General features: G+C 35.0%; 1 protein-coding gene across 1 annotated transcript; it reads right to left on the bottom strand.

The window, feature by feature from the left end:
• Positions 1 to 2,536: 2,536 nt before the first annotated feature.
• Positions 2,537 to 23,532, bottom strand: LOC110466819 (methyltransferase-like protein 17, mitochondrial). The gene is made up of 15 exons (XM_021523585.1): positions 23,427 to 23,532; positions 20,045 to 20,216; positions 18,824 to 18,955; positions 17,506 to 17,620; positions 16,142 to 16,223; positions 15,582 to 15,655; positions 13,412 to 13,506; positions 12,867 to 12,937; positions 9,574 to 9,681; positions 8,646 to 8,714; positions 7,605 to 7,661; positions 7,085 to 7,180; positions 6,532 to 6,601; positions 5,502 to 5,622; positions 2,537 to 4,608 (listed from the first exon to the last, which is right to left on the bottom strand). The coding sequence occupies exons 1-15, from the start codon at positions 23,511 to 23,513 to the stop codon at positions 4,332 to 4,334; spliced, it is 1,626 nt and encodes a 541-aa protein (XP_021379260.1). The 5' UTR covers positions 23,514 to 23,532; the 3' UTR covers positions 2,537 to 4,331.
• Positions 23,533 to 23,572: the final 40 nt, after the last annotated feature.

Below are 23,572 nucleotides of genomic sequence, written 5' to 3'. Positions count from 1 at the left end.
CTTAACTATTTTTTACTCAAATAAGTACATATTTCAACAACAAAAATACATACTATAGGACTCGGGTGACCGTTAAGGCCCATGGACCTCTTGTTTATAATCATGTCTGAAAGCTACATTTTCTATAATTATGTCTTAAAGTTATGTAATAATTTGTATACGTCCGTCAAATTCGACGAGAGTATTACGGTATTGAGAATGGAGTTGTCCGTCCGTTGAAAGTTTTGTTTGTCTGGCAATCTCCTCCTACATTTTTCGACCGATCTCTTTGAAACTTGGTATACATTATAATCATGATATGAAGTGTGTCTACCTTAAAATAATTTTGATTCGACAATATTTCCAAAAGTTATTGTCCTTTGTTCATTTCAGTATTCAATTTTTTGTCCGGAGATCTCCTCCTACATTTTTTGACGGATTTCTTTGAAACCTAGTAGGCTAAATAATCATATGCTGTTGTGTTTCCTTGAAAAGAATTTTGATTCAACAATTTTTGCAAAAGTTATTGCCCTTTGTTTATTTCAGTATTTGATTTTTGTCCGGCAATCTCCTCCTACATTTTTCAACGGATCTCTTTGAAACTTGGTATATATTGTGCATTATAATCATGATATGAAGCTGTGTCTCCCTTAAAAGAATTTTTCCAAAACTTATTGCCCTTTGTTCATTTCAGTATTTAGTTTTTTGTCCAGAGATTTTCTCCTACATTTTTTATAGCATGTCAGCTAACTACTCTTAGAATGATGCAAATTTTATTTCAATATAAGAAAGTACATAACAATATATGGCTTTCGACGGGCGTATATTGTTCCACCCCACGGTACTCTTGTTTGAGTAATTAACTATAAGTGACAGTTTTAATAATTAAAAAAATCCTCAGTTAATTGGGCCAGGAGAACATCAGTATCCATTATTTCTGGTTCCGTCTTAGCTTTACATGTGTTCAGTTTAAGTGCTCATAAATTAGCTTTGTGTGACTAAACATTATTTAGTAAGGAGCTATTATATAAATTTATAGGTTTTTTTTGTCTCGTGCTGTTATAGATGGGTCTTTACCGCTATTACGTTTTATCATAAACTTTACTTTGCAGTAAACCTGCAGATGCTATGGAACATTTTTGCACTATGATTGGAACTAATGATTTCCAACATGATGACTGACTATCATTTACTTTATGATACTAGTAGTACATGTAATTTACCTTATTGACGTGCCACAAGTCTTTCACATTACGTTTTAATTACGTCATTTCCCCATGGCCAAATTATAACTTTTTATGCTGGGATGAAATGTAAAACCTCAATAACTGAGCCACATACCGGGAAATGTTTGTTACAGTTTAATTTTCGTTGTTTTGGCCCACTGAAATGAGGTCGAATTTACCATAACATTGAACATCAGTAAACAACATCATATACATAGTGATTAAATGTGAAGAGCAAATTTAAATCTGGGCAAATATTGATTTTACCGACTAAGGGCGAACATTTTCTGGTTAACAGTTACTGTAATTAATCAATATTACTAGAGGAAACACGTACTGGATACAACAGGATGTCAAATTTTATCAAAATTAGATTTCGAACAAAGTCATGAAACTTTAAATTAAAAAAAGCAAAATAACAGAATTCTATGGGAAAAGATATAAGGTGAAAGACTTAAGGCACATCACTGTATATTGATGTTTTTACTTTGAACAACCAATCAAAGTTACACTTTTCAGTTTGTGAAATGTTTAATAAGATTATGAAAGTTTTGCTTGTGTGGGATGAAGTATTTTTGTCATTTTAAAGAAGATGTTTACTATAAACCTTTAAATATTGATACATATTTTTTTATTGAATCTGTGATGTACAGTGAACATGACCATAGAACTTTTATGACAGGGTAGCACTTTTAGAAATATTGTTTGTAATGTTTGTGATGTCACAATTAGTGACAAATTTTAGGATGGTGTCTTTTGACATATTTTCAGTATTTTTGCATGAATTCTTGTGATGGGAACTAAAATTTCCTCTACAAAATTTATCAAACTTGAACCATCTTTCATTCTAGGTTGCCATAGGTTCAAGCTAAAATGAAATTGTCCCACTGAAATGAAATTGTCTCAACTTGTTCTTCATACACTAATGATATGATCATTGATAATTAAATTAATGCTTTGTTAGTAAAAACAGTTTTCTGTCTAATGTAAATTTATTCTATGTATTTTTCATATAAGAACATTTTAACTGAGCTGCAGAATCAATCCGTCCAGTTGAATTTTACAAATTAAATTTTATCTTGATTTAGCTCTAGTATGTTGTGTACCGTCCAAAAGATCACATTTTAAATTTACAAAGAAAAAGTATTTGCTAACAGTGTGATTTGATTTAGTGCTGCTGGTAGTATTTTCCATGATCACAGAAGGTGACATGACCAGAACTGAATGTACAACGATTGTTCCCACTGGTTCGCTGAGTAAGATGTAATGCCTCTCATCTGTATGTTCATAGCAACTTAAACATGTACACTCTAGTGTTCTTTAATCTATGATGTTCACGAGATAATGTTTTTCATTTAAATTGATGAGGAGGGTGGATTTACATATATTTCTATAAGAGGTAATTCTTCTTTTCACAAAGTCAAGTTCTTTTGGGTAATTTACACTATAAAAACACTCAATAAATACTTATGAAATCCTAGTAGACAAACAATTGTAAACAAAAAAGTTATTTTTATAATGATGTGTAGTTATATTTTATCTGTACCTGCAGGCAGAGACTCAGGCTGTGATCAAAGTTTACACATGTACACTTTCTTTTGCAAGAACATGTGTGGCACCTATTTAGGATTTGTACCTAGAGTTTGTTCACATATGAAGATCTTGCAATGTCCTTTAATAAGTGAAAGTCAGGAACTTTGTACGCATTTCTGATTTTCATGCTGTACTTAGGTAGGTTATGATAGGTCTTAAACAGCCAAAATCATGACAGAAAGTTAACCTAGGAATTATCGAAGAAGTGGGAACATACTTGTCCATGTCTACGCAGTCCATGTTGTTAGTGTGATATGTTGATGTGTATGGATGCTTCGGTGATATATGTATATGAGTGCTGAGGATGCTTCGAGAGTGCTATTGTTATTTATGTTGGACAATAATGCCAATAAATTATCACATTAATTCACTTTTAAGCGTTGTTATTTTAAATAACAAGAGCACCCCAAACGAATGCATAATACACCCGTCTGACCCTATGCAATGATTTTTTGTTTGTTTGATATCTAAAGTACCTGATAATGTCATAAGGACACATGATCTGGCTGAACTGTACACCACTGTAGAAACTCGCACCACAACTTTAACCGAGAAATTGCGCGAGAAAAGTGAAGTCCCAAACACGTCCAAAATTTCCAAAAATAGAAATTATTTTCCCAAATTAAATCCATATTGACCTTGTTAGACCCCACATGAACATCCATGCCAGATATTAGGACAATAACACATGATCTGACTGAACTGTACACCACTGAAGAAACTTGTACCCAAATTTTAACTGGACAGACGGACGGACGCAAACGCTACAACCATAATACGTCTGTCGAAATTCGACGGGCGTATAATAAAAAGGAAACTGAAATACGAAATTGTTCAAGGTATTGTCATTCTAAACACTTGTATGAAGTTTCATGAAATTCTGTTGAGGAATGAAGTCGCTAGAGCGATGACAAAGAGTTACCATATGTACGTACGTAAATGCGAAATCCTATATCCCCTCAAATTGTTGCAAGGGGATGATAAAAACTACATCTGTTGAGTGGTTCACGAGATACTAAATGTATCTGGTACACATGATTTGTCAAGCTTTTCACTTCAAAGGTGATCAAGTGTGACTTTTGACATTTTAGCCTTGAATATTTTTTGACTCATATATAACTCCTAATATACCAATATATCAAACAGCTGTGTATAACGGAATGCAAATGCTTGTCAAACTGGATATTTAGCAACTGTTATTGGGGAGAAGGTGCGAAAGATTGTACAGACACCCAGGCAAACATATAACATTGGGGATGGGAGTAAGAAGACAAGTAGTTATACAGCTACATAGATGAGCAGTCGAGCTCCTAGTTTACCAGATGCTATAAGGTAATTATCATTGATAAGTTCAGTATAAACCAAATTGTTCTAGGGCAACTGTATTATACTTTATTCTGTATCTGAAATAATTGTTAAAATGAGCTGTCTAAGAGACATCGTTTAAATACTCCTTCCTCATGCTCAACACGATCACCTTCACTTGAATCCATCTCCATTTCAATTGTGGTCGTTTTGATCATCAGAATCTGGTTAATAAGCATTTTCATCAGTTTGGTCTGCAGAATCATCTGGATTAAAAATGCCTTTCACTGAGTCTATAACATTTTCCAGTTGCTCAGTATTATCTGGCATCAAGTCTGCATATTGTTGCTTTTGTATCTGTTGGTGTTTGGGTTTTTGCTTCGGTTTTACTCGGTATCTGACACCTTCCTCAGAATAATACAGTGCACCCTCTGTGCTTGCTTCTTTTAAGTCAATTGGCACTTTGTCACCCCAGTGAGAACGCCTGATGATTTCGTACACTGGTCTGAAACATGTAGCAGTTTACAAAGTATGAAAAACAAAATCACCATTTAATAACAATAAAAACAAATCATTTAATTATCTAAGTCCCACCACAGTGTTGATATGTCATATGCATGGATGTCCGAGGATGTCAATGTGTCACATGATCATGTCATTGAGGCATTATAGTGTCAAATGATCATGTTATTGTGAATTACAATGTCACATGATCATGTTATTGAGAATTACAATGTCACATGATCATGTTATTGTGAATTACAATGTCACATGATTATGTTATTGTGAATTACAATGTCATATAATCATGTTATTGTGAATTACAATGTCACATAATCATGTTATTGTGAATTACAATGTCACATGATCATGTTAATGTGAATTACAATGTCACATGAATGTGCCTTTGATGATATTATGTGTTACAAGATCATGTAATTGGGTATTTCAGTATATCAATTATCATATGATCATGTCAGAGGATGTCATGTGTCACATGATGTCCATGCAGTGTAGATGACACATGCTACTATAACAAGGGATATGTTGGTAATTAACACTGAAGATGTACCAGTGAGTAGTGTGTGACTTGTTTAGGCAACGTATGGTAGGTTTGTCGAGGGAAGGTACACAACGCTTGCATGTTCATTTCTTATGTTTTCACATACATTACACTACACTAGCACAACATGACGACCGGCTGAGTTGATGAAATTATATTAACAGCTGTGACATCAGCTTGTAGGTGAAATGAAAACAAAACATCAGGTGAGAACTTTTTGCACATGCAAAAGATCTAGGTAACTTTATCATGGTAACATCAAGTTGTACACGATCATTTCACTGAAGACATCAAGGTGTCAAATGATCATATCAGTAAGGTTTTGGAGGACCTACCTCTGTGTTTTTTTCTTCGACACAACATAGTGCCGTAAACTTCCATCGTGAGAGCACATTTGACAGTGGCTGTGGTGATCTTTATGTTTCATTTCCTGGACAATCCGTGGCCACTTTACATCTAGAGAAATATAAAATATTTTGATGAAGGCTATGAGAAAATATCCTGTGTAGTTTCAAGAAGTCAAATATGTATCCCCCAAATTCCTATATACGGACCTGCTCAACTGCCTTCAGGATGGTCATACTCTTCATTTATACAAAAAATGATTCCTATAGGTGTAGTAAATAATTCAGGTACCAGTTCAAGTTCAAATACACCAAACAACATTAGAGAGTAATCCTTAACACTATTTACCCCTTAGTCCTCTATTGGTCAACTCAAACTGTCCCCAGGGGAGCGAGCCCTTTTATTAAAATACAACATGGAAATTATTTGTCTAGGTATGCTCTACACGATATTAAATTAAACTATGTCAAGCTTTATTTAAAGAAGTCTTTCAAATATCTACTATAGTCCCTCTGCCCCAAGAGGCACCACGTTCTTCATTATAAGATATTAAAATTCTCTTGGCCCAAGGATGCTCCAAATGGACCATACAAAATAGTTCAAAATTCCTTCAGCCATTCTGCATAAGTAGTCTTTGGAAGGCCAGAAACTGTACCATGGCATAAGCTCTCTTTATCCTTTGGGCCAGTAAGCTACATTTGAACATAATGAAAATCCTTACCAAGATGGCCACCCAGAGCGAAATGTTGATACACTGAAATAACAGCTAATCATTTGTGTCCTTTTTGTGATATTACATGTATATTATAGCAAGCATATTCTACTTTATATAAAATACTACTGGGATCTTTTTCAAAGACAAATAACAACAGGTTGATATTATAATAAATTAATTTTCAATAGTTCTACATTTTTATGAGGCAAGCTTTTAATTAAAAGGTCAAATATTGTTATGGTACAAATTTCGGCTATTTGCCGGACAAATTGATTTATATTTTATTAAATTCTCCTTATCCTCACCTGAAGTATCCACCTTTCCTCTTTTCAGGATCACATAGGAGTATAAAGTTGTCAGCTTGTTGGAAGCAATCTGGTTCAGAAAAGGAAAATGGAATAGAAACTCTCAAAGTATCTTTTTGATAGGTAATTATAGTAAATATATATTTTTGCAAAAGATATATTATCAAAATTTAGCGAGGGTACCAAAATTAATATTACAAGTAAGTGAGGAAATGACACACCAAGAGAGAGACATTTCGTCCACTAAATCTGACAGTATCTGTCAGTCTCACACACTAACAAGTAGCAGCAAGCGTGTGAGCCAGCAGACCAACATCAGTTTACCCGCTTGTCGTGTGTATATCTGAATCTGTGCATTCACTTTGTACCGGCGAAATGATGAAAAATATTACTCTTCATATATATACTGGCAATTGAAATTAAAGCCACTGGGATGACAACAGAAAAAATATCTATTAAACTTTATTTATGAATACCTTGCCTGTTTTTCAGGATGTCACTTCTCCAAATGTCAGCAGTATTAAATCTAACACACGATAGCGCTTGTACTTACCTTAGATTGCTTTAGAGGTTTATAACTGGTGCTAAACGTACAAGCAATTTTTATGTCCTTGATGGCAAACTTTGGACATTTCATATCATGAGGGCACTGAAAAAACAATTTGCTTATATTTGCTTATATGTATTTTCAGAATTCTCATACATACTGGTAACATCATGGGCTGATCTTTAGGCTTAACATTGGCCAAAAATTGCTTTTAAACTACCTGTTTTGGATTATCTTTCAGTAAATTTCCACGATAAATTGACTATGCTCACTCTGTTCCCTCAAAAATTCAGGTGGGATTAGGGAACAAATCAAAAACCCATCCTGTGTACATTTTTTAAACTTCAAAACTGATTTTGCTAGCTTTTCCTCCTCCTTTCCCGTTGATAAATCTTACTCCAGCATCCCCATCACCACCAACAGTGAATTGCTGATCTAAACCTAATTTTGAGCCAATGAAATAATTAATCACTTTTACCTGTTAATATTAGACCATTTTCTGCACTGTATCAATTGAAAAACTTACCGGAGCAAATACATGGGGTTCATCATTAGAGGTATCGTCTGATATGAACATGGATGACTGTTAAACACAGAACAGAGAACCATATCACTTTGGTCACAAACATTAAATATAGGCACAATGTACTAACAATACAATTTGGCATTTAATTAATTTGGTATGATAGGGAAATAGTTTGCCCGTGTCTAATAAAGAAGTAGAAAAGTATGAAACATCCTTGCTGTAAAGCACAATATATGCACAACTATAGATATCAACAACTTTCTTAAAATATATTTAGGTTATCCGAGGAACTACCAACTACCGTTACTAGATTATGAAATCCAAATATGTACTAATGTAATTAAAAAGTTATCACACAGAAGGTCACAATACCCTAACATTTTTCAAGTTTCATCTAAAAATATTGCACCTATTTGGCCTTGAGGTCAGGGTCTCAGCGACTGATTGACAGTGCAATGCACATAATCTGCAGGCGATGCAGTTATATTACATGATTCAGAAAGATATCTCTTACAGCTTAAAGGTTACACCCAAGACAAGATGTTTCTGAAATGTTTGAACATATTTGACCTTTTGACCTTGATGTCAAATCACAGTGACCTAATGATGGAGCACTGCCCATTGTCTGTGGGTAATGCAGGAATACTGCAAGTTTCATATATTTTTTACAGTTAAAAATGTACAGCTCAGACAAGATGTTCCCGAAAGTATGCACTTATTTGATCTTAGACCTTGGGGTCAAGGTCACAGTTATCTATTGACAGAGCACTGGATATCATAGGTGGGTGATGCAGATAAACTGCAAGTTTCATCAAGATATCTGCAACAGTGTAAAAGTTTTGTCCTGGACAAGAAATCATTAGAAGAACCAGAAAAAGAACCAGTACTAAAACAATGTCTCCCTTAAATTAAGTGGAAGGGGAGACATTAAAAAAACCTAAAATGTTCTCCTGACTATCTTTAAATACCATGGCATGCTCCTATACCATAAAAGATGCTGCTAGCCTACTAGTGCGTGATGATGGATCAATGTAAACTAACCTCTTGTATCCATTCCTTTGCCTCCTGTATTAGAGAGTGACCTGCATAAGTGCCATTCTCTATCAACACCTTGAAACGAAAAAAAAAGATGTCATATTACACCTGCTATCAAGTTACTTTTCCACAACAAACTGTCGATCACGTCTCGTCAGATTTACTTTCCTTGTACCTCTGACAATATATTTAAGTCTGGGTGAAATGTTTTAACATCTCAAGGCCCTTAATAAGGTTTATAGTTACGTACTTATCTTTGGAAATTTCGTCACAATCAGTCCAAAGGTGATATTTTGTATTATTGTACTTGTACCTCATTTATATACCCAAAACTGCATGTCTGATTAGATGAACTTGATAAGATGACAGGGAAAAATTGTTACCCCAACTAATTTGCTTGAGTTTCTCTGGTTATATTTCTCTTATTCAGAGCCTCTAGCATTAAAACCGTCAAAAGCCACAATACCCGAGTTCCAAGAAACTGAAACAGATTACACCAGGCATCAACCTGATCATCATAACTGTTGTGTTACTGTTTTATGTTGTTTTTAAATAAAATATTCATTGTCCTTGTAGAAAAACAGGATTCTTTGCTCTATGATATTCTTTGAAATATGATTACAGTGTTTCTTTTCCTTAAATTGGGATTTGACCTTTTTGTCTTATTTTGGTAAAAAAATATGTCAATTGGGAAGGATTTTTTTTAGAAGTAAGCTGCAAATTTTGGGAATAAGGCATAAATATGAAATAGTTTCAATTAGGAATGGGGCTCATTATTTACCCCAAAATGTCCTCAGAAAAAAACACTAGACTAATCTCAGGGGAAAAAAGAATCATGATTCCCCACAAGAGGGGCAATAAATATATAATATCCCAATCTCTGTTTTCGTATGATGTGTTATCAGGTACACTTCAGTAGTGTTACAATGGTTACCAGGTACTCGGAGGTCATCTTCCACAGGTGGTTGACTAGCTCCAGACGATCTGTCCTGGTGGGCTGCTCCATTAGTGTGAAGGCACTAACAACCAATGGAAACGGTAGCTGTGAACCAACAAAACAAACATTATATTGTAAAAATATAGTGGTTATATTTAGGATAACATATTATTGATGCGTGACATTCTGTCATGCCTAGGTGTTATAAATGCTTTCAGAGTTATGTGACGAGGTTTATTACTATTTATGGTCAGTTTGTTATAAAACAGACCTATTAAATGTAGTTTTGAATGCGAGGATGATTTTGAAACTTGAGAGACTATAACGGGTAGCTTGTTCCTTAAGTGAGGGTGATGTTATTACTTACAGCACTTTGGATGGTTACTGGTTATTAAAGTGTTGTGTGAATCCGGGGATGACTTTAGTACCAGTGCTATCTCTTTGATGGTGGCTTGTTACTTACACTGCTATGTGAGGGTGATTTTGTTACTTACACTGCTATGTGTGGGTGAGTTTGTTACTTATACTGCTATGTGTGGTGACTTTGTTACTTACACTGCTATGTGTGGGTGACTTTGTTACTTATACTGCTATGTGTGGGTGACTTTGTTACTTATACTGCTATGTTAGGGTGACTTTGTTACTTACACTGCTATGTTAGGGTGACTTTGTTACTTACACTGCAATGTTAGGGTGACTTTGTTACTTACACTGCTATGTGGGGGTGACTTTGTTACTTACACTGCTATGTGTTGGTGACTTTGTTACTTATACTGCTATTACATGGTGACTTTGATACTTACACTGCTATGTGAGGGTGACTTTGTTACTTATACTGCTATGTGTGGTGGCTTTGTTACTTACACTGCTATACTGTATGTGAGATTGACTTTGTTAATTATACTGCTATGTGTGGGTGAGTTTGTTACTTATACTGCTATGTGTGGTGACTTTGTTACTTACACTGCTATACTGTATGTGAGAGTGACTGTGTTAATTATACTGCTATGTGTGGGTGACTTTGTTACTTATACTGCTATGTGTGGGTGACTTTGTTACTTATACTGCTATTACATGGTGACTTTGTTACTTATACTGCTATATGTGGGTGACTTTGTTACTTACACCGCTATGTGTGGGTGACTTTGTTACTTATACTGCTATTACATGGTGACTTTGTTATTTGCACTGCTATGTGAGGGTGACTTTGTTACTTACACTGCTATACTGTTATGTGTGGGTGACTTTGTTACTTACACTGCTATGTGTGGTGACTTTGTTACTTACACTGCTATGGGTAGGTGACTTTGTTACTTATACTGCTATTTCATGGTGACTTTGTTACTTATACCGCTATGTGTGGGTGATTTTGTTACTTACACTGCTATGTGAGGGTGATTTTGTTACTTACGCTGCTATGTGAGGGTGATTTTGTTCCTTACACTGCTATGTGAGGGTGATTTTGTTACTTACACTGCTATGTGAGGGTCACTTTGTTACTTATACTGCTATGTGAGGGTGACTTTGTTACTTACACTGCTATGTGTAGGTGACTTTGTTACGTACACTGCTATGTGTGGGTGACTTTGTTACTTATACTGCTATGTGTGGGTGACTTTGTTACTTACACTGCTTTGTGTGGGTGATTTTGTTACTTACACTGCTATGTGTGGGTGACTTTGTTCCTTCCACTGCTATGTGAGGGTGGCTTTGTTACTTACACTGCTATCTGAGGGTGATTTTGTTACTTACACTGCTATGTGTGGGTGACTTTGTTGCTTATACTGCTATTTCATGGTGACTTTGTTACTTACACTGCTATGTGAGGGTGATTTTGTTACTTACACTGCTATGTTAGGGTGACTTTGTTACTTACACTGCTATGTATGGGTGACTTTGTTACTTACACTGCTATGTGTAGGTGACTTTGTTAGTTACACTGCTATGTATGGGTGACTTTGTTACTTACACTGCTATGTGTGGGTGACTTTGTTACTTATACTGCTATTTCATGGTGACTTTGTTACTTACACTGCTATGTGTGGTGACTTTGTTACTTACAATGCTATGTGAGGGTGACTTTGTTACTTACACTGTAATGTGTGGGTGACTTTGTTACTTACACTGCTATGTGAGGGTGACTTTGTTATTTACACTGCTATGTGTGTACTTACACTGCTATGTGTGGGTGACTTTGTTACTAACACTGCTACGTGTGGGTGATTTTGTTACTTAAGCTGCTATGTGAGGGTGACTCTGTTACTTACACTGCTATGTGGGGGTGACTTTGTTACTAACACTGCTATGTGTGGGTGATTTTGTTACTTAATCTGCTATGTGAGGGTGACTCTGTTACTTACACTGCTATGTGTGGGTGACTTTGTTACTCACACTGCTATGTGTGGGTGATTTTGTTACTTAAGCTGCTATGTGAGGGTGACTCTGTTACTTACACTGCTATGTGTGGGTGGCTTTGTTACTTACACTGCTTTGTGTGGGTGATTTTGTTACTTACACTGCTATGTGAGGGTCACTTTGTTACTTATACTGCTATGTGAGGGTGACTTTGTTACTTACACTGCTATGTGTGGGTGGCTTTGTTACTTACACTGCTTTGTGTGGGTGATTTTGTTACTTACACTGCTATGTGTGGGTGACTTTGTTTCTAACACTGCTATGTGTGGGTGATTTTGTTACTTAAGCTGCTATGTGTGGGTGACTTTGTTACTTACACTGCTTTGTGTGGGTGATTTTGTTACTTACACTGCTATGTGTGGGTGACTTTGTTACTTACGCTGCTATGTGAGGGTGACTTTGTTATTTACACTGCTATGTGTGGGTGATTTTGTTACTTAAGCTGCTATGTGAGGGTGACTCTGTTACTTACACTGCTATGTGTGGGTGACTTTGTTACTAACACTGCTATGTGTGGGTGATTTTGTTACTTAAGCTGCTATGTGTGGGTGATTTTGTTACTTACACTGCTATGTGAGGGTGATTCTGTTACTTACACTGCTATGTGAGGGTGACTTTGTTACTTACACTGCTTTGTGTGGGTGATTTTGTTACTTACACTGCTATGTGTGGGTGACTTTGTTACTTTCACTGCTTTGTGTGGGTGATTTTGTTACTTACACTGCTAGGTGAGGGTGATTTTGTTACTTACACTGCTATGTGTGGGGGACTTTGTTACTTACACTGCTATGTGAGGGTGACTTTGTTACTTACACTGCTTTGTGTGGGTGATTTTGTTACTTACACTGCTATGTGAGGGTGATTTTGTTACTTACACTGCTATGTGAGGGTGGCTTGTCTCTGAAAAATACTTCGGGTATCGCCATCTTTTTGTACTCATCTCCACCTGTAAGAAAATTTACATCATCTCTTTTTGAGGTCAAGGTTATCTATGAAAGATTATTGTTTACTGAATGGGTAAAAATATGCAGGTTATAATCATGTTACAACATGTAGATTATAACCATGCAAGAACACGTAGGTTGTAACTAGGTTGCAATATGTTGGTTATACCTATACCTGGTAGTTCAAAGATCACAGGTTATAACAGGGTAAAAACATACATTCATTTTAAAATCAAATTTCTACCTTTGAACAGAAATGATCTGCCCTGATACTGTTGTAATGTTCTCTTAATTAATTATAGGGTCCCACTAGTGCCCTTTTGATTTTTGCTGATTTGTGCATTACGCTGTAATAATTTGATTTGTTTGGTCATTTGTGGACCAAGCTGGTGTCCCTCAGACTTGTGCTTTACTCTGAAATATTGTTGTTTTGTTGATTAGTGGGACCCACTGGTGTCCGTTGCACTCGTACGTACCCTGTAGTAATAGCCTAGCAATGGTTGACATGTCTGTAGATTTGTCCACACAATAATACTGTTTCACAGCTGACCCCCATAGGCTGTTGCTTGCCCTGAAAAAGTCAACAGATGTGGTCAAATGTTTTGAATAAGAGGCTATGGATCTTAAGATTTAAACAAGAGGCCCATGGGCCTTAACGGTCACTTGAGTTGATTTCCAATTCCAAATATACCCAAAATTATCATTTTTCTATATAACTATAGTAAACTTTACCCCATCTCCAGGGGATAAAGCGCTTTAAAGTGTTTCCAGCACATCTTGGTCTGGATAATTTTTTTAATTTAAGACAATTTGACCCCTCAGCCCTTAGGGGCGGCCCGGGCCCAAACTTTATCAAAGTATCAACAATCGTTTCATACTGTAGTTATAATGTCTGTCGAGTTTGAATAATTTCAATTGAAAATGAACCAAATATACCCAAAAGTATCATTTTCCCATATAAACTATAGTAAACTTCAACCCCTCCCCAGGGGCAAACATGGAGTCTGGGGGTCATGAAATTCACAATTTTGATAAAGTACCTCAAGACCCTTCCATCTATGACGATGGACAAAAGCAATTAGAATAGGTCACTTGAGACTTTGTCTCAGGTGACCTAAAAATTTAATAATATGGCCATAATTTATACAAAAAAGATATCCAGTTAATTAAGCAATGATGTCAAAATTTAACAAACAAAAAAAGGTCATCACTCTTCATTTAAATTCATTATGACTGTCATTTTTTGAGGACTAAAAGAAAATATCCATAAATGATTGTGTCTATATATAAGTAAAGTCCATTCCTGAAAGGTAAAATATAACTGCAGATCTACAGCCAATCACACGTCATGACAAAATTCTGTGTTATTATACGCTGCCCATCCAATCATAGGTCAATTCAGTGAGAGGTCAAGGTAAGCATCTGAGTTTCTATTTATAGCCAATTCAATAAGAGGTCATGAGGATTTGAGATTTTATTCAAAGCCAATTCAATAAGAGGTCATGAGGATTTGAGATTTTATTCAAAGCCAATTCAATAAGAGGTCATGAGGATTTGAGATTTTATTTACAAATAATTCAATAAGATTTCAAGGTGATAATCAAAGATTTTATTTACAGAAAATTAAATAAGATGTCAAGATGATTATCAGGGATTTTCTCTACAGAAAATTCAATAAGATGTCAAGGTGAGAATCAGAGATTTTATTTACAGCCAATTCGATAAGATGTCAAGGTTATAATCAGAGATTTTATTTACAGCCAATTCAATAAGATTTCAAGGTGATAATCAGGGATTTTATTCATAGACAATTCAATAAGATTTCAAGGTAATAATCAGAATTTTTATTTACAGCCAATTCAATAAGATGTCTAGGTGATAATCAGGGATTTTATTTACAGCCAATTCAATAAGATGTCAAGGTGAGAATCAAAGATTTTATTTACAGCCAATTCAATACGATGTCAAGGTGAGAATCAGAGATTTTATTTACAGCCAATTCAATAAGATGTCAAGGTGAGATTTCAGAATTAATTTGAAGCCAATTCAATAAGATGTTAAGGTGAGAATCAGTTATTTATTTACAGACAATTCAGTAAGATGTCATGGTGAGATTTGAGTATTTATTTACAGCCAATTCAATAAGATGTCAAGGTGAGAATCAGAGATTTTATTCGCTGCCAATTCAATAAGATGTCAAGGTGAGAATCAGAGATTTTATTCACAGACAATTCAATAAGATGTCAAGGTAAGTATTGAGATTTTATTAACAGTTAAAATGTCAAGGTGAGAACCAAAGATTTTAATAACAGCCAATTCAATAAGATGTCAAGGTGAGAATCATATATTACTCAGAATTTACCTTGCCTCTAAGTGTAGTCGAACAGAAAATACACACCCATGATTATCCAGAATTAAATTTACATAATGAACCACATCAATAATGCGACAGTTTTTAGCTTTCCCACAAAATAATGCTTTACAGCTGTTCTTAACATGCCTACATTTATGTCTGAAACTGTTTATTTATTATTTAAACATTCATCTTTTTTTCTTAAAAGATGGAACATGTATTACCTATAGTTCATGACCTCTTTGATACTATTAGAAAACCAATCTTATTGCATGGGTAAGACATGTACTTACCATACTGCTGTTCCCAGTCCACTGCCTACATTATATACTGCACTGGGCGCAAAGTCTGGATTTCGCTTCTCTATCTACAACAAAATACAAATGGTTTATCATTATATATGACATAGTAATGGAACATATGTTTAGGTGGTGATAACTGGTACATATGTGTAGGTGATGATAACTGGTACATATGTGTAGGTGATGATAACCGGTACATATGTGTAGGTGATGATAACTGGTACATATGTGTAGGTGATGATAACCTGTACATATGTGTAGGTGATGATAACCGGTACATATGTGTAGGTGATGATAACTTGTACATAAGTTTCAATGGTGACGACTGTAACATTTGTGTAGGTGATGACAACTAGTACATAATTTGTATGTGTAGGTGATGATTACCGGTACATATGTGTAGATGGTGACAACTGGTTTACATGTGTATGTAATTATAGCTGATTCATATGAGTAGGTGGTGGTAGCTGGTACATATGTGAATATGTTGATGCCGGTACATTGTACATGTGTGTATACAATAACGACTAGTCAGAACCCAGTATACCTACCTCAGATAGACATGTGCGGATGATATTGTAGTTCTTTGACAGGCGAGCCAAGAGATAGACAATGGTGGTATAACCTGTGTAACTAAAAAATCATAGAAATCATTACATTTTTAGTGTAAATTTTACATGTACATGTATGGGAAAGAGTAGTTATCAATACACTGTAGAACAGGTTTCAAGTGCACTAAGAATTGTCACTTTACCAAAGATGTTCTCTTCCATGTTGAAATCATGGATTCATCTCATAGAAAAATGCAACCTCAATGTATGTAACCCAGTATATAGGATATAGTTTATACAGGTTTGTATAATATCTATAACACCTTGTGTACAGTATATTATATATAACACTGTTTACAGTAAACATAATTCTGTATATAGTATATATAACTCTGTACATAGTAGATATAACCCTCTATACAGTAGATATAACTCTGTATACAGTATATATAACTATGTATACAGTAAATGTAACACTGTATACAGTATATATAACTCTGTATACAGTATATATATAACTCTGTATACAGTAAATATAACACTGTATATAGTAGATATAACTATGTATACAGTATATATAACACTGTATACAGTATATATAACACTGTATACAGTATTAAATAACTCTGTATACTATAAGGTTATATATACTGTATACTATACAATATATATCAATCGGTATACAGTAAATATAACCCTGTATACAGTAGATATAACCCTCTATACAGTAAATATAACTCTGTATACAGTAGATATAACTCTGTATACCGTATATATAACTCTGTATACAGTATGTATAACTCTGTATACAGTAAATATAACTCTGTATACAGTAGATATAACTCTGTATACAGTATAAATAACTCTGTATACAGTACATGTATATATTAACTCTATATACAGTATATATAACTCTGTATACAGTAAATATTCAATTACATCAACCTTTGTCTCAATGTTATGCCACTAGATTTGCATTCTGTTTCCTATGAAAAGTTTTTTTAAACTGTCTATTTTTGTATCTTTCCTCCATAAAACATACTGTATATATACATATAATAAAAAGTGTAAAAATAACGTAATCTGTTATTTCTTTCCAGCGCAAGTAAATTTATTAGGCTTTAAATGTTAAATTTTAATTTGTTTTTATCTCCATTTAAAAAACAAACATGCTTTTTGAATGACCTAATTAATCTCACTCGCTCATCAGAGACAGGGTATAGTTTTTTATCAATATGATATTTCCAATACAAAAGTGCTCACTATATTCACCTTTCCTGGATTATAGACCTAACATTTCATAGACTTTTAGCAATAACCTATGCCAAACAGAGTTTTTTTAACAATGACAACCTGTTTCTTACTCAATTGACTTCTGTAAGTTAGAGGTCTTTCGAAGAATGTACTGTATCATGTTTCTCTTGTTTTTAATGTATACATCTAGCTCCTCTTCACTCATGGCAGCAGGATCTTTTTTATCTGAAACACACAAAATAAAGAGCTGAAAACACTGAATGGCAAACCGTTACCTAGGTAAATATAGGACTCATTCTTCACTTGTTACCCCGAGACTGATGCCACTTGTGTGAAGGTTTATGAAAATTGGTTGAAAATTTCAGTAAGGAATTCAAAGGCAAATGGCAAGTTTTCCATTAAAAGTAAAGTAAAGATTCTGTATCTGCAGTGCTCCAGATAGAATATTATATGCGATGGAATAAGCAGAAAAATGCAATAGATCATGTGAAAATTACGTAGTGCAAAATAACCTTAGACATTGTTCATCAATTCTGGATAAACACTCTTGTTTCAATTTTTATTCTCAAAGATAACACAAGATGCTTGAATGAAAATACTGGATATGACAATATACCCTCTGCTAAAGTCATCAAAATACATGTCCCTTTTAATGAAGTTGTTCTTAATATCCTCTCCTCAAAACCTTCAAAACTTATTGATGTGCTCATGCATCAACGGAAACTTACACATTCTGATATTTGGGCTAAATTTCTTTAATTTCACCTGAAAAACCAGCTCAAGTATATTGTTTAAAACCATTTAAACTAACTTGTAAACATAAACTATTATAAGGGTAAACCATCTTAACTGACTTGTAGCCATACACTATTATAAAGGTAAACCATCTTAACTGACTTGTAACCATAAACTAGTATAAAGGTAAACCATCTTAACTGACTTATAACCATAAACTATTATAAGGGTAAACCATCTTAACTGACTTATTACCATAAACTATTATAGGGTAAAGCATCTTAACTGACATGTAACCATAAACCATTATTAAGGTAAAGCATCTTAACTGACTTGTAACAACTAACTTGTAACCATAAACTATTATAAGTAAGGGTAAACCATCTTAACTGACTTGTAACCATAAACCATTATAAGTAAGGGTAAACCATCTTAACTGACTTGTAACAACTAACTTGTAACCATAAAATAGTATAAGGGTAAATCATATGAACTAACTTGTAATTATGAACAAATATACGTGACCTAATCTCACTCGGTCCTTTAGGCATTAAAAAACCCACTCATGATCAAACTACAAAACTGTTCAGCTAACAAATGCTTATGTAAACAAAATGGTACCAACTCAATAGTTTTAATTCAGATAAGGAAAGACAGACTGTGTGTATGTTTTATAATTAACATTAAGTTTACTTTTCTTCTCAAGTCTCTTGCCTATTGCATCTACTTTTTTTTGCAATACTTCCGGTTCTGGTGGAGGATGGCGACCCATGATGCTGCTATCCAGCTTCTTTGCCTCATCAGCTGTAGATTTCTTTCCATACTCTGTAACACAGTGTCAATGAGGTCAGGATTAGCGTAAATCTTCTATTTAAACTGTCATGTCCATGGACACAATGCTATAAAACTTTATTACCATAATCTCTAATGATTCATAACATTCATTTACTGATTTAAGACCTTTGTAATTCCATTTTTCTTCATGACTGCAAATTTATTATTTTGACAATACAAGTAATAAAGGAATAGAAAGCCTATACATTTTGGCTCTATCTGTCAGGAATTTAATGAGAAACTGGACATCAAGTGAAGGTACAAATTACATGTGGTTTTACGGTATATTATAATTAGACATGTAAGCCAGATGCTGACTAATACAGTAGAGCAAGTAGTCGGCATAAGGGGAACAACTCTGCATGATACACATGAACTACATATCCACGAGTGAATTCTACTGCATTTCAAAGAAATCATATGGCAACCAAGGAACTATGTGCATGGTGAAGTTCAGAAAGAAGCACAGACTACACCTCTATCCCCAACTTTGCTACATGGGTTTACTGGTTATAGTGATTTTGATAAAAGAGGACATTTTCGAACCTGAGATTTTTTTCTCTTTTAATTTTATATAGGTATATGATGGTCAAGGGCCAATAATTAAATTATGTGAGTTACATATACTATTTCAAGTTTAGTGTCATAGCTATCCATACCCTGATAATTTATAATACCAGGGCCAGGTATATATAATAATTAGTGAACTTTATTCCGGTACAGGATTTGAACAATCCCCTTCACCGGCCTCAAAATCATATAGTAAATAATATAGACAAAATGTACAATATAATATAAACAATATAGATAGATGACATCACTCCTGACATAATAAGATCCCAAGCATAGAGAAGCTTGGTTAGAGTATGAATAAACTAAAAAAAAATATGTAGCATCACTAGCATTATATGATAACTTGCCTCTCTAAATCTGCAGACAGATGATGGGAAACATGTTCCCAGTACACACACAGAGGGAGAGAAGGACAAGTTTGCCCAAGTGTACATTGTAGTTTATTTTTCTACCGACTACAAGTGGACCATATTTGCCACCTCTACTAATTTTATCTGCAGTACTCACTTGCAATAAGTATATCTACAGCAGATACTAATTTCTCAGGAACAGGAAGTAGTATGTTTTGTGCAAAACGACCTGGATGTTTTCTTCTTTTAATACTCTCCCTTTCCATCTTTTGCAGAACTTCCTCTTCAATGTTGATATCGTGTGGGAACTGCAGCTCAGCCTGAGCATACTGTCAAATACATCACATCTCAAATCAATTAGATACAGTACAAAGAAACCATTAAAGTTACTTCAGGCAGCATGTGTGACTGTGATAACTTTCCACCCACAGGCACTTGGTGTACTACTAATGATGGACAAACGAAGTAAAAACTATACACGAAATACCTCCCACAGGTCAATATGTCCCATAAAATATGACAGGGTTTTCAATACATTTAATTCAAATAGATATTCAAACAAGCATACAAAGTGTTTTTAATTTAAGATGTGACACAATTTCAATTTTTTATCCAAATGAAGGTCTCGCATTTATCTATGTATCATTACTAGTGTAGTCTATAATGCCTTATACCGATGCAGTCAGACATTTATCATGAAAAAAACTTTTCATTAGTAAGTCAATTAAATCAAAACAGCCATAGAATGTGACACCATATTATTAACTATATATGTTAACACATTAAAATAAAGTTCCTGAAATGTTTGTTAAATATTTGGATGTAAAATTATTTTTAATGTTTTACTCATATATACATTGTATGTAATAACTGTTAGAATATCAATCTTTTTTTTTGATAAAAAATAATGTTACAAAAAGACAGACAACAAGACAAGAATGGGGGAAAATACACAACACAACAAACCTAATTAATTAACATTGTATTGTTTGAAGTCACACGACTTTCATTGTTACTCCAACATCAACTTAATTAAATCTCAAGCATTGCCATGTAATAGTCACCAAATATCTGTGCTCTGACAAGGACTGCCTAACTGGTAAAACTTGTCCGCACTGAGCCACTGATATTAATGCAGTTGCAGGGATTTCATTGGTAGAGTGCCAGACTAAGAAACTACATGACAGGGTTCTCCCCAGAAATTTTTTAAGCTGATATGTTTCATTTACAGCGAACATTCAAGATGGACACGCTAATATAATACCTTATAATACCTTATAATACCTTATCAAACCTAAGTTTTATGTTTAAAAAGTTACTTTTATTTACAAATTTTCTTTTGGTGAACATTAAAACCAAGGAAATAAATAAGTGTTTCTTATGTCTGAATTTTCAGCAATATTATTGTTTTAAATATTCTAAAAAAAATACAATTTATAGAAAGGTGTATGAGTTTTGTACATTGAATAATAGATATGACATTTGTGACATTTGTCTCTTATCTTTACATTTGTATCCCTTACTTAATCCCCATTAAAAATAATTTAAAGAAGAAATATTTAAAAGCTGTTTGTGCTATAGGGGGAAACACTCATGAAAACGTTTATATCATAGTTCTTATTACTGTAAGAGAAAATGTTTTAATAAAATGTACAGTGTTTTTATTTCCTCCAAAACTGTATTAAATACTGCTGTCAGTAAATGTGATCAAAGATTAAAACAGCATTTGTATTTGAGCTCTTCTTCATTAAAAACAACAAATGCGGATTTTCATTCCCCTTTCCGGTTTGTACTTTACACAATCCAAGATGGCGACCATCACTAACTCAATACACACGCTATTTCAGCGTTGTCAAATGCAATCATATGTGAGTAAATTAATTTATAATAAATGTAATAAGTGTTTCTTTTGTTAATCCAACAGTAGGTACATCAATTAATCACCTATTGACCATGCTAAAAGGATCCGGTGGTAATTGCTTTAGGCTCCAGTGAGCACGCTTGCCGGACACCTGTGGGCTTGTCGTCCGGTCGCCCTCCCCACTAATTACAGCCCCCCCCCCCTGTGGCAATACGCCTATCGTGCAACTGATCATGACCAGTGGGGTCATTGCTGGACTTGGGTCAGCCGTGTGATTTAATCAGTGTAAATTTCTTGTGTAAAAAGACCACCTTCAGTACAAATAACAAGGTGATACGGTTCACAGTCTAAGGTAATAGGGGTCAATTAAGCTGATACGGCAGGGAGGATTTCAAACTGAAGCTGATACGGAGCCGTATCAGCTTAATGGCCTGGGGAGAACCCTGACATGATAATATAGAGACATGTAGATGACAGGTATTGAACCAGCGACACCTATATCAGATATAGGTGTCGCTGGTTCAATACCTAGTGGAAGCACACTCTCTTTCCTGTTACAAAAAGTGTATGTGGCACCCCATAGGGTGACAGGCAGAATTCAGTTGGTTGAGAGGCAGTCTGGGAAGCTGGGGTTGCCGGTTCAATCTCCAGTGGAAGCACACTACTATCTTTCTTATTACAAAACTATGTCAGTGCCATGACAAGTGTCTGAGATAGCTCCCAACATGTCATTGTTGTTGTTGATAGTGACTGTTGTTGTTTTCTGGGGTACAGGATGAACAGGGGACGTAAGTAACCAACAAAAGCAGATTGATGTCATGGTGATACACTGTAAATGGTTTTTTTAAATGTCCACTCCAATGTCAGTAGTTAATATTGGCATGACACATTTGGCAGATGCTTTGCAGCAGTTGACATAATAGTATGAGTCGGAACATGACTGGGTCGAATGTCGACGACCAGGTTGCTTCATTGGTAGCGCATCCGTCTTGAGTGCAGGAGGTCCAGGGTTTAAATCCTGGTCTGGCTGTGCAATTCTCATTCTCTTGTTAGTGTTAAAGTGGTGTCTGTTGCCAACCCTTGTTTAAAGCATTGAGTGTAGGTTTGGGAGGAGATACCTGAACCTGGGGCCTGTTCGTTGATGCGAAACAACTGGTTTGTCCGTTTATAAATTTAACATCTTTTGGTATAAATTCTGTTAGGACTGCAATAAACAAAAGCGGCCCTGGGTGGAAAAGGTGTTCTTGGGCAAAGACATAAAAACAGCTGGGAGAAATGCAGTAGAACTGGACTGAGTCGACCGTCCGCGACCAGGTAACTCAATTGGTAAAGCGTCAGTCTTAAGTTAGGCTGTGCGTTTTCCATCCCTGTTTAAAATATAATATGTCAAATCGGCCGACTAGCATCTTCTGAAGGGAATATAGGCCTACCATCGTCTAGCCCGAGTTACCCCTGGTCCCCTAGCTGTCCCACACCAGACACATATCTGTCAAAATGTCTAAGTATGGTGGCAGGGCCAGAGGAAACTCGGGCTAACCATCGTCGTGACATTTCTGATTTATCAATATAATTCAATGTCCAGTTTCGGTGCAGGTCAAGTTTTAGGTATTGGTTTTACGAGACAATGACTGAACAAATACTCGTTAAATACAAAAGTGAATAGTATTTGATCGCTTACCCCTCTTCTAAATACGCCGTGCAGAAATTTACTGTATGTTATTGAAAATCGACATGATGCCATGCGCCCCTGTATGGCGGCTGCCATTTTTGTTTGTCGTTCGGATTAAGTCACATTTTCGATACATTTAACGCAGAACCTTAAGA

This window comes from Mizuhopecten yessoensis, unplaced genomic scaffold (assembly GCF_002113885.1).
Source record: "Mizuhopecten yessoensis strain PY_sf001 unplaced genomic scaffold, ASM211388v2 scaffold11145, whole genome shotgun sequence".
NCBI lineage: Eukaryota > Metazoa > Mollusca > Bivalvia > Pectinida > Pectinidae > Mizuhopecten > Mizuhopecten yessoensis.
The sequence above is the reverse complement of the archived record's forward strand: the minus strand, read 5'-3'. Positions and strand labels throughout refer to the sequence as shown.

Excerpts from the sequence above, each read along its gene's own strand:
- LOC110466819 (XM_021523585.1), bottom strand. The coding sequence starts at position 23,513 with ATGGCAGCCGCCATACAGGGGCGCATGGCATCATGTCGATTTTCAATA. Across the intron at positions 7,181-7,604 it reads AACCCCATGTATTTGCTCCG|TGCCCTCATGATATGAAATG; the intron begins GTAAGTTTTTCA and ends TTGTTTTTTCAG. Across the intron at positions 4,609-5,501 it reads TCGAAGAAAAAAACACAGAG|ACCAGTGTACGAAATCATCA; the intron begins GTAGGTCCTCCA and ends TACATGTTTCAG.